Source organism: Cinclus cinclus, chromosome 1 (genome assembly GCF_963662255.1).
Source record: "Cinclus cinclus chromosome 1, bCinCin1.1, whole genome shotgun sequence".
NCBI classification, from domain to species: Eukaryota; Metazoa; Chordata; class Aves; order Passeriformes; family Cinclidae; genus Cinclus; species Cinclus cinclus.
Window position 1 is genome coordinate 20,172,719 of NC_085046.1, and position 12,725 is coordinate 20,185,443.

Here is a 12,725-nt window from a genome sequence, read left to right on the forward strand (position 1 = left end):
CAAAAGAAAGGCAGGCCATCGTCTTTGGGATCTTTAAAAGAAGCCAGTATTAATCCAGTGCTTTCTGATCTTACACAATTAATTCAAATTTGGATCGATTTTGTACTTTTTAAACCTCCTGCTGGCAGTTTCTTGATGGCTGTAAAGTGATACCATCACCATTATCCTCCCGCAGTGGTATCTATTGTCAAGGATTATGAGACATTTCACTTCATAAATAACAATTGTTCCACAGTTTGATTTAGTTTAAACACTTAGAACTAGGAAGAAGTTTTTCCAAAACAGAAAGGCAGGCAGAACATCTCAAAGAGCACATGTGACAACAGCCTAGAACTCTTGCACTGTGATGGAGATGTTGGTACATTTTTGAAGGTGGTATACATGAAGGATTGAATGGTACATTTCTCAAAGCTACCTTCCTTCTCTTGAAATTTTCCTCACTCTGTAGCTCACCATTTGTGCAGTGTACTTCAGGAAGTCATTAAAGGTCTAAAGGTAAGTGTAGATGTGGCAGATGGTGGCAGGGCAGAAATTACTGTGCCTTCCTGCCTCAGTGCAGAGCTGGCATATGCTTCCCAATGTCACCTCCAGCTGCAAACCTTCTGGCTGATCCTGATCATCTTTTTGTCCACTAATGATGTAGCTGTATTCACACAGTTGGGTAAAGGAGTGTCTTAAATATATCAATAGTCTGTGCTTGCATGAATGCACACTGTCATTTTAGCAAGTTTTTGACACTGTTCCCTATTGTCCTTGAGATTTCAAGTACAATGAAGCCCACTCTTCAGTGGTGTAGTAGACATTAGCCTACATGTGCCATGTACATAGGCAGTATTCTCTCTGAAAGTTTTCATTCCAAAATATATCTAGTTTATTTTCTTCAGCTTTCCTCTCATTTGTTCACTGAGAATCTCCAGGTCTGCATTCTGTTTGTGTGACCAAAACTTGGCTTCACATCCTTCAAAACACAATTGTAATTTCTAACAGAGAAGATTGAAAAATAACATCTTGATTTAAAAGCTGTAACATATTTTTTTCAATTAAGAGGGGAAAAAGTAGGATATTACAAACCTTTTTCCCCCCCTCTTTATTCATCCTTTTACTACACTGTATCTGAAATAAGAAGGGGTTGCTAGTACTGTATGCATAGCCCTAAAAAATTATTCTTGGCATGTTGTTTGCAAATATGTTTCAAATTAACTAAACTTATTCTGTGTAAAATCATGAGCTGCCACAGAGCCATGACCAGCTATTCCCTTTTATAAATGAATCTGTTAGCAATTTTTAAAGGCATGTTTTCCAGCCCATCCCATAATTCCACTGAAATCCGCAGGGCTGCCTAGGCTGGGGAAAGTCACCATGTTGCCCTGGGTAAACGGATATAGCTTGAATAGATTCACATGTGGAACTGCAATATTTGCATGTTGCAGAGTAAGAACAAAAAAGCATATCTCAGTAGACTGTTTTTTCCCCAAGAGTGCTTTTCTGAATGTCTGTCTGTCACAATGTGCATGCTGTGGGGTCTGGGGAGGACCCTGCTCAGTCTCAGGTGGATTCCTGACCCCTGCACTCTTGCAAAGCAGTATTCACTTCAAATTGCCAGGAATATAAAAATGGAATTTGCAAAAGGCTATGAAGTGGCAATAATGAGCTTGTGAAGAAAAGAAAGTGAAGCACAAAGAGACACCTCTGGAGTGTAACTATATCCCTGCTGCAGGGGTGGGAGGAAGAAAATCAAGAGGGGTCCATGAAGTTTCAATGAGTATCAGGGCTTTCCTCTCTTAATTTTGCAGCCACAGAAGCAAACAACCATTCTAAGTTCGACACCACTCAAAAATATTTGAATTTTTCTCCCATCTGCTGCTATTTTTTCCAGGCTGTGGTGGAATAATTCATTCAGATAATGGTACCATCAAGTCCCCTCATTGGCCTCAAAACTTTCCCATGAACAGCAGATGCACATGGACCATCATTACGCATGAAAGCAAACACTTGGAGATGAACTTCCACAGTAACTTCCAGATTCCAGATAGCAGTGGAAGCTGCCAGACCAGTTACGTGAAGGTAAAATAATTGTTGAGGTTAGATCAGCAGAGCAGTGCTTTAAGAAGTCATGATTTCAGAATCCTGTTTGGCATTTGTTATGGTTTGGACTGTGAAGGCACAAAATTTGGAATATGTAAAGTCCTTCTATCATACAATCCCTTTTCTCTATGCTTTGTGAACTGGTCTGTATAAAATTTTAATTTTCATCAGTTCCTAAGGTTCCACCTCCAGCAGGGTCCCATCAGCCCACATGCATCCCAAAAAATGAAAAATATGAAAAAGGCATATATTATTTCAGAACCAGAAAAAAAGAGAGAAAATAAAGCATGAAGAAAAGTTCTTTTCAATTACTCCAGTGAAGAAAAAGAAGTGACTTTTACACTATAATTCTACCAAACTTAAGTATTTAGACTGCCCAGGTTGTACTTCTTTTCTTTAATTTTCAAAAACAAACATAGCAAACTGATCTTTCGTACATTGTTAAGAGCCATTGTTTTGAAAGCAATAGAATAGAGTGGACATGTCTTGAATTTTTCAGTGTCATTTTTTTTCTCAGGCATTTGGCATATGTTCAGTGGTTGTGTGCTCATTTTCTCCACAGCAATACAACACCCACTTGAAATATAGGGCAAACATAATTTTAAAATATGTAGGAAGACTTGAGCAGCTATACATCTGATCTATACCAATCAACCTACAGTTGCACTCATTTTTTAAGGCTGTGAAAAAAACCCCACAGCTATTAGATTTCTCTTTTCATAACCTGCTCCAGCAATCAATTGATGCAATGTTACAATATATTTCACTAATTTGAAAGTCATAATGCTATTCAATAAAAATGTTTAATTTTAAATTCCTAAACTGCCCTGAATGACATAAACAACACTATGTCAATTGGAGATTTTCTCCATAGAGAAAGATCTGACATTTTGGATGTCAACTTCCTTTTCCTAATTTGAAATATACAAAGGTGTCTGAAAAGCTGTAGAATGATGTAAGTTCCTTCCATTTATTCTAAACTGAGCAGCCAAAAGAGAGTAATCCAAAATCAATAGTGACTTTACAAAACCTTGGCCAGGTTATAGACTGTATAAATTAATCCTTTGAGCATCCATTGCCTCAAACACCTGGTCACATGAATGAGGTGATTCATATGCTTACACTTACAGACTAACCCTTGGCTAACTCTTTCCTTTCTAGGATGATTGCTTGGAGAAGTCACAGTTTCATGTGGTTGTACTAGTTTCATTCAATTTCCTTCAAACACATTATTTTTAAAGTCAGCTATTGTATATTTTGGTATAAACTACAGTAAAAAACTGTTCAAACACATCGGCAAAAATAATTTTGTTATTATAGTAAATAATTCATTATTTAAACAGATATTTTAAATCCTGCCAATAAACACACCGATTCATGAAAATATTTAAATGTTTAGAAACATCAAACATTTATACCCATGTTTCATTTTACATGTGTCTTGAAATTCAGGACTTAAATTGTGAGCCTCAAGTACATATTTAAGTAATTGCCTAAAGAGGATTTCACTTAAATACCTACCTAAACCTGCATGTGCTTTTTCGGATGCATGTTTTGAGCTTCAGTTGGCTCTTGGTACAGTTGAAGTAATACTTTAAAACATCATGGGTTTTTTCTTTATTATATATATATTTAATTTTATTATTTTAATAACTCTTTACTTGATTCAAGACTTGTCATTGAAAAAGTGAATGCAAAATTTTTAAAAAAACTTATTAGGAACACTAGGTGTTATCTGATGCCTATATATTACCCTAGCATGACAGCTTTGATTTTTATTTACTGAATAAGGATTGTATGTAATAATTCCTTGTATACACAGATATGCATATTCATAGGTTGTATGGAGTTAAGTAAGCAGAGGCAAAATGGAAGTAGGTAATGATATGCATAAAATGTTTTTCTCTTGTCCCCTGTACCTGGACCAGATCTATGTTTGCTCTGTTACCAGCAAGGGTTCAAGCAAATGACCTCCAGATGCCCTTCAGAGGTCTCTGGCAACCTAAGTTATTCACTGTGACTCACTCCTTGGAGGAACCTTTTTGTCTCCACTGACTGTAATCATTAGCTCCAATTTAGAACTCTTAGATTCACTGTGAGATGGATCCTATCCTAAGTCTGTGGAAAGAAAAATTACATATGTAATTCCTGTTGGGTTCCCACAAACTACTTGGATTTTGAAAGCACTAAACCATTTCCAATCTGGCCTTGCCAGGTGTGGAGAGGAAATAATGAAGAAGCAGCAGCTTTGTTAGCCACAGGATGTGGAAGTTCAGCTCCTGATCCTGTTGTTGCTCCAAACAATGTGATAACTACAGTATTTCAGTCTCAGGATGCTCCTGCGCCAGGTTTCTCCGCATCTTTCACAAGCAGTAAGTAATATTAAAGCCAGATGGCTGCTTAATTGGTCCATTTGAGATTAGTTTGACCTGCGTGTAGCAATTCAGACCCCAGTCCAACAAGACATTGAAACCTCTGCCCAGATATGTAAACCAGGAGTTTCCACACTGAATGCAATGAACTCTAGTGTCCGACTTGCCCAAGACGCAGCTCTAATTTCGAAGCTATACTCAGCCACTTTACCTTTTAAGTGCTGAAAATAATGAATAGGCTTTAAATTTGAAAAAATCATAGTTAAATTGCATGGTAACTAAGGTTTTATTTTCTTAAGAAAACATTTCTTTAACCAAGGCATGTGCACTGTGATGGTCAAACCCACCAGAAGTAGAAAAGGTACTGCTCAGCTGCTGTAGGATGCTTAGGTTTTTTGTAGGATGCTGCCAGAGGAAACCACTTGCCCTTCATGGCATTCAGATTAAAACAGCAAGAAACTAAGTGCTTTGAGGGAAACACCATTGAAGCATACAGAATTGTGAATTGAAACCACTTTTATTTTTATAATGTTTGCACTAATGTTGTCAGTAACACCTAACAATCTCTTGGTGGAGACAGTCAGAGGCTTCATATGCCTGTTCCTAATCTTCTACCAGCATTTCACTGTGCACTGCATTCTTTTAAGCTTTTGTCTTAAAATAGAGAAACAAAGACCATGCAAGTCATTTGGATCCAAAGGTGCTCCATGAAAATGAACTGTTCTGTGTGCTTGAAAACTTCTGGGTGGTAAACCTTTCCTGCCTCTGCATGTAGCAAAGCAATCTAGAGGTGGCCTTATGGCAGACTGCATACTCCTGGATATATGGCATGAAACAAGAATGGTACCACTTACACTAATGTGGGCATTTTCAAATAAGGCTGAACTGCTCCTGTGTGCCTCCAATTCAGGCACATTGTATGTACTAAGGGAGTTTGAAATGTGCAGGCTCCACACCCACAAGAACAGCGCTGCTGTGTCCTTCTGGTCAGGGGCTGCAGGGCTATGGCCTGATCTTACCAAGAGTGTGACACTCTAGGTGTGACACTTCCCAAAAATACTGCTCCAGTTATGCATAAGACCTGCTTTTGCCATCATGGTATATTATACTCTCCACTGTTTTTTTTCACCAGGAGAGATGAGGTCCTTGTGTACATTATTAGGTTTCTTGCTGTAAACCCAGAATAGTAGTATCACTGGGATTATAACTGTGTTTTATTTATTTGTTTGCAGGATGTGGAGTAAATTTCACCAGCCCTGAAGGTCGTATTGTCTCTCCAAACTACCCTAGTCAGTATGATAACAACCTGAACTGCAATTATATTATAGATCAGGGACCACAGTCACTGGTGATCCTAGAATTTGAGAATTTTCACTTGGAAGGTAACTGGTTCTTCATAATTTCAGTATGTATTATGAAGTGTAATTTCTTACTTGAAAGTATACAAGTCTTCTATCATTGAAAATCACTGATGGTGTAATTTGCTGGCCCATTCTGAAAATCTTTTACAGACCAACATTTATAGTTTTCAGGGTGATGTTCTGATGTTCTTCCAGAAGAATGAAGAGAGATTTCACTTGCTGAATATCTTGCAGCAATGATTTTGGGAATTTACCAGTTTCTTGGAACATAAAATTGACTGTGGCTAATCTGGGTCTTTGTTCCTGCCTGCCTGCCTGCCTGTTTGTTTATTAGCCATTGGATCTTACAGTCTTTTTGATCTTAGGACAGCTTTTTTGCTTTTCAGTGTATGTGTTTCTTAACTGATAAAGTAGATATAAATGTACTCTGTTTTACAAGGATGTATGAACACAGAAATATGAAATTAGGTGAAAGACTACAGCACTGGGAAATGCATAAAAGTGACTACCCTGTATATACCAGTAAAAAAAGTCCCTCTTGTGATTATCAAAATTGGCAGGATTTAGCCAAGAAATAACAAATATAGTGTCCCGATCATGTTGGTGTGAATGGTAAAGCTTTCTCAACCTTGATAAGATCACATTTCATGTGTGGGCATGCCATGATAACACAGAGGAATCAGTATGTCCAAACTACTTGAGTGGCATCACATATTTTGAGGCCATCTTAACCCAGTTCCCTTGAAGTCACCAGACAAAGAGATATTGACTAATTTGATGCTAAGTTGGGTTGCGTGATTTGAATTTTTCTTCAGGCCCAACAACAAAGGCAGAAAATAGTATTCTTTTCTTTTCTTTCTAAGTTTCCAGACTGCTTTGAATTAAAAAGTATTCTAGTTCAGACTTAATTTAGGTCTGAGATAAAAATTTGTTTTGACTGTGATTTTATCTGAAATATTTTTTTCATCCCCTAATATAAACCACTGCATTAAGATTTTTTTTAATAAGATGTAAGCCACAGAAATTATGTAATTTCTTCACATAGAAGACACTGCTATTCAGCAAACACACTAAAAATTAGGCTGAATCAGATGGTGCCAATTTTATCAACTCTTTGAAAACATTTACTAATCTGCATTCTATCTGTGCATTCAGGTAATTGAGAAATTGATCCAAGCTTTTAGTATCAAGAAGGTTAAAGCAGAGAGGTGAATGATACAGACATAATAATAAACATAGATCTAAATAAATAGTAAAAATAGTCTGTTTCTTGCAGGACAATTTGTTCCTTTATTTTTAGGCTACACCAACTGAAAGTCTTTAGTCACATCAAAGAGCTATGGATATATGCTAATGGACATCTGGTTACCAAAGAGGAAGTATGACACTCTCCAGTAGTTGGTTGCTAATATTTTTCACAAAATCTTAGAATACAACCCTGCAGTAAAGAAAAATCACCTGGGTTTAAATTGTAAGGATTGAAACCACCATCTTGAAAACGATCATTGCAGAGATGAAAACTTAGCAGTCACACTGAATTTAGCTCATGTGCCTAAGGGTTTCCAGTGTGAACTCCATTAGTTCTTTTGCAAAGGCAGGACAATGTTTGGCAGCATCTATTAAAAATATTTCTAGCTCTTCCATATGCAAGGAAGCATTGCACCTGCTTAGATTGCTGCTGAGAGTGGCCTTTAAAATTGTAATCGTGCTATTACAGATGTTCTAGACTGGGTTTTAAAGTTCAGCTGCATGTCTAATTAACATAATCTATTAACTATTTGTCCTTTCAAAAGAAATCTACTTTTTTCCATAATAGTTAGGTAAAGAAATTAAATATTTAAAATAATGCCTGTAAAGCAAGAATAACTCATTGACTTGAGCAGGTTGAGATATCATCTCCAAAAAAATTAGAAGGCAGAAGTTAATAGTCTATTGTGCAGTGACACTTTGCTACAAAACAGAATGACTTAATGGGTTAGTCACAGATCTCTGCCCTGTAGTAGTTATGTTTTCAGTTATGATGGGATGCCTCTCTTCTGACTGTAAAGAATGACTGAGGCTGGCAACCCACAGCAGTGATATGGTCTCAGTATCTGGAACCAAACAAACATGACATGCATGTACTAAGTATTAAATATGTATTAAACACTAAATATAGCAACAAACAGAGCAAGAGAGAACTTGGGGAAAATGCATTTGTTGATTTTGTGATCAAAATTTAATCTAAACTGTCTGCTTCTTGGTAGGTAGAACAATTGTCATCTCACTTCGAGCCCCTGAACATATACATCTAATTTAGATATTCACCTAGTTTTATCTTCTAGTGGTGGAGGAGGGCTTTAAACTCAGAACCAAATGTGTTGTGCAGGTGGAGTGAATTACTTTCTTGCTCTCTTTTACCTATTGACTACTGCAGGAAGCCATAAACAATAGCTTACACAAGATACTTGAGATCTGGGCAGGGAAACACAGGCAAGATTAACCCCATGAATGGAGTTTGGTTTAGCTTCTGTGATTTCCTTGCAGTGTTCAGGATGTTTATTTCTGTGCCAAATTGAGTATGGTCTAGAACCTCTCTTTTGATTTGCCAGTTTCAGGAAGTTGCATAAGCTGCCACTTGCTTCTTGTACTACCACTTGCATTGCTATGTTTGCTTATTTTATAAAGAACCAAACAAATAGGGCTGAGTTTGTTTTACCAGCCCAACTTCTGCAGTGATGTCTTCCATCTGCCCTCCCTCCTTGGATCAAAAGTCTACAAAAGACACAAATTAGAATTAGTAAAACTCCCTAATTTGTCTTTCTTGTTGGACTTACTAAGAAATAATCACATTCACTTTCTTGTTCTTTAGGTTTATTCAGGTAAACATCCTGACAAATTCTTCTCTAGGACAGCTAAAGTAATGTATTATTAAGTGGCTGTAATACTCTTCAAGTGTAAGCATAATACACAATAAAGTCAGAGTCTTTTGCCATATAATGTCAAAATAGGGAAAATGGGTGTAGGCCTCTTGCAGTATTTGCATTTAGAATTCTGTAGTATTTGCACTCTGTCCATACAAGACAACTGCTTTGTGTTTATACCACGTTGATCTGTAAACTGTTTTAATAACTTGTTTATTTCTGCTTTTTAAAAAAAACATGTCTGGAATTTTGCAATCTGGGATAGGGTCACAGCTCTTTGGAGTCTGCTCTATCTGCTTTCTCAACTGTTACTAGGCAATTCAGAAAATAGACAAGTTTAGCAATAGATTATTTTGAAATAGAGTATGTATGAGAGAGAATTTCAATTCCTTGCTTTCAAAACAATATATTGTGCTACAGAGCTGGCTGATATATTGCACAGTGGTATGTTTCTAGGTAATACTTCTACTTTAGTAATTCCTAATTTTATTGTCATTTATATCAAAAGCTGCTGTTGTGGAAAAAGCCTCATTATTTTAAGTTTTACAGCCTTTAAACAAAAAGACAGGTTCTGCCTCAACACTAAATGAAACAGAATCTATGGCTAAAGACAGATAGAAAGAGGACATTGATATTAGTGATCAGATAGTCAGGGACCCAGTTTTGATCAAGTTTTTTGTGCCTGCATCATATCAAATAAATGATTTTATGGACAATAATGAGACTGGACAGAAATTTCTGCAAAGTGAAAAGGAGACAACCCAAAAGCATATTTCAAAATGTAATGTAAGGACTGCTGAAGCTGTTATCATGTGAACTTTGAAGGGATGGGTCAGTGTATCAATGCTGAATGGTGCCAAGAGATGATAGAGTGCAGATAGATAACAAAAGGCCTTGAAAGCAAATGCATGCAGCAATTCAAAGAAAAGAGGGATATGTTCATAATGTCAGGCCAAATAAATGATCTCTCCAAAAGTATTTGGAAGAAATATTGCCAGGGCTAGAGGAATGAATGGTACAGTGGAAGGATAGGAAAGAGTTTATATTAAAGGTAGTATCTGGAAACTTATGGGGTCACCAACACAGAGAGAGCAGTTGCATCTGTCCTTCAAATGAGATTATACAGAGATAATGTGGAGATAAGGAGAGCAAGACAGAAGATATCTCACTGAATCCTCATGAATGAATCAGAACAGAGGATACAGTAATACCAGAAGGATGAGCAAAAGCTCTTAGTAGACAATGCTTTATGAAGAAAAACAGTGCTGGCTATGTGGAAAGTGCCTGTCAGCTCAAAGAGGATGTTGGTCTGACATCTGGCTAAGAAAAGATCTCTGGAGACTCATGAAAGCTATTTCATTGTAGTGTAAGGGACAGAAATTGGTCTAGAAAATATCTAAGATTATATGATTAGAGGAAATAAACCAGAGAAGAATTAACGATTATGTGCTGAGTATGTGTAGAGGCTGAAAGTATGACATGAGGAGAATCTGAATCTGGGGGATATTTACAGAATAATGCATTTAGATTGGTGAGAAATTAGGAAAAGTGTAAACAAGAGAATAAGTTACAGGGTAGAGATGAAACAATGATTACTCTTGCCAGGATTTATGAGTCGTAAATCATATTGGCCCAAACAATGAGGATTCAAAACTAGAAATTAATACTTTTGGTCACAATCCTTTGTCAACCATCTTATTTTTTCCAATGCAGCATTGCAAATCAACTTGTGATAAGTATTAGGAACCTTGGCTTTGCTGAGAAATTAGTTTCACTTCATGCCTTTCTCTGGTCTTTTCAGAAAATTATCTAGGTAGCTGGCTCAAATCTGACAATACTCATCTCCATTTCTTCTTTTTTAGTTTTAATTTTAAGATTTATTATTTTAAAAAATTTTATCACATTGTTAAATATTTCAAAACAGGATAGGACATGAAAAATATTTTTAATCAATTATTTTATTAGCAGTGTAATCAGCTATCTGATGTGGCTGCTTGTTATCAGCTTAGTTACTCTTGCTAGAGTTAGACAAGCACCATGCCACATTTCTGTATTGACATAATTGCAAAGCATGTTAGCATACATTGTCTTAATTGAGACAGAAGGGATTTTTAAAATTAAACCTCCATAGATGATCTAAAATATATCTGACTGCTGACTTCATTCTGTTGTTCTCATGAAACAGAACTATCACTCCACTCCTGCTTGTCATCCTGTTCAATACAAATTATCTTGTTTCCTGCAACAATTGGAAGCAGCTTTTTTTGACTGGGCAATCTCCAGGAATCACTGCTACAACAGTAGGCTCTGTATCTCTCCTGTTAAATTTATGTAATTCCCTACTAATCCTTTTCAGTTTAAGTAACTGTTCCATTATTACAGCTCACTAAACATGACAACTTAATAAACATGTGACACCCCAGCTTCCATTAAGCTTGTAAATTATGAAAAAGACAAAGAAAACATCAAGTTATCCTTTAAGTATAGCAACTAATGAAACTAATTTTTCAGTAGGTGTGTGCTGTGCTTTTCACTGACAGCATTAATTCAGCTTTCTTGCAAAATCCACATGGCTCTCTTCTTGCTCCCACCATATATCCCTTGCTGGTGCCAGCCTGGTTCCAGCACCTTCTCCCAGGTTGTGGCTCGCAGCTGGGCAGGGAGGTGGTGACATGGCTCTGAGCTCCCCAGGTGCTGGTGGCAGGTGCTGGTCTCTCACACCCTCTGAGAGTGCAGCTCGTCCTTCTTTGGGAACATTCCTCTGACACTCTTACACAGCTACTGACCTTTTGGTCACCTCAGCATAAGAAAGACTTTAAGCTATTAGAGAGCTTCCAAAGGAGAGCTGTGAAAATAAGGAAGGGCCTAGAGGGGAAGCCACATGAGGAGTGGCTGAGGTCGCTTGGTCTGTTCAGCCTGGGGGACACCGAGGGGAGCCCTCACTGCAGTCTGGAACTTCCTGGAGTGGGGAAGAGAAGGGTCAGGCACTGATCTCTGCTCTGTGGTGACAGTGACAGCACCTGAGGGAATGGCCTGAAGCTGTGTCAGGGGAGGTTTAGATTGGGTATTAGACAAAGGCTCTTCACCCAGAGGGTGGTTGAGCACTGGAACAGCTCCCCAGGGCAGTGGTCACAGCACCAGCCTGGCAGGGTTCAAGAAGTGCTTGGACAATGCTCTCAGGGACATGGTGTGATTCTTGGGGATGGTGCTGTGCAGGGCCAGGAGCTGGACTTGATGATCCTTGTGGATAACAAGGATCCTTGTGGGTTTCAACTCAGCACATTCTGTCACTTTGTGAAACTGATATGACCTTCACATTTTTTATGTCTTCCACCCCAGCCAAATCTGTGTGCAAACAGTGAGATGGCTAGAAAGTCCTGAAGGTAAGGCAGGGAGTCAGAAAAAATGGCTCATTCCTCCAGAAACCTGACTGCAAATGAGAAACTTAAAACAGTGGGAAAAACATAATAGAATGCTGAATTCTCCATTTCTGTGTTCCATTTCTTTCCCACTCTGCCTAATATCTGCGTTGATTTTCCCCCCAAATCATATTGCTTTATAAAATCACTGCAAGATCAAATTTCCTTTTGACTTTTCCTTGAGCCAAGCTGAAGAGCCTGAGTTTAGGTACTTGAAAGTTTGAGGAAAATCAGGAAGAAATAAGTCAGCTCTGAAACTTGCTAGTGTATGGACTACTTTTTGATTTTTCAAAAATCTCACAGTGGTTTTAAATTCCCTGCACTGAATGCTGAATTCTGCATTAGGGGAAATTCCAGGTAGCTAGTTGCCTGTAACAAAAAGTGCATTGTTTTTATCTGCAGAGGATATCCATGCTTTTGTTGGATCTTCTCATCTCTTCATAGATGGTGTTCACTCAATTTGTGAACTCCCACAAATTCAAGGGGCCTGGAGCCGTTTCCAGATCATAGGATGTGTTTAATGAGACAAATCTGGTGTCTTGCATACAAGGTCTCTTTGGCTTTTTCTGCCACAGTGTTACTGCA

General features: G+C 37.8%; 1 protein-coding gene across 1 annotated transcript in view; it reads left to right on the top strand.

Moving 5' to 3' along the window:
• CUBN (cubilin) overlaps nucleotides 1-12,725 on the top strand; it is a 143,119-nt gene that overhangs the window by 109,783 nt on the left and 20,611 nt on the right. Inside the window, exons 54-56 of the mRNA XM_062494545.1 lie at nucleotides 1,877-2,064; nucleotides 4,301-4,457; nucleotides 5,690-5,839. Coding sequence (XP_062350529.1) covers nucleotides 1,877-2,064; nucleotides 4,301-4,457; nucleotides 5,690-5,839 — 495 coding nt within the window. The remainder of the gene's footprint in view (nucleotides 1-1,876; nucleotides 2,065-4,300; nucleotides 4,458-5,689; nucleotides 5,840-12,725) is intronic.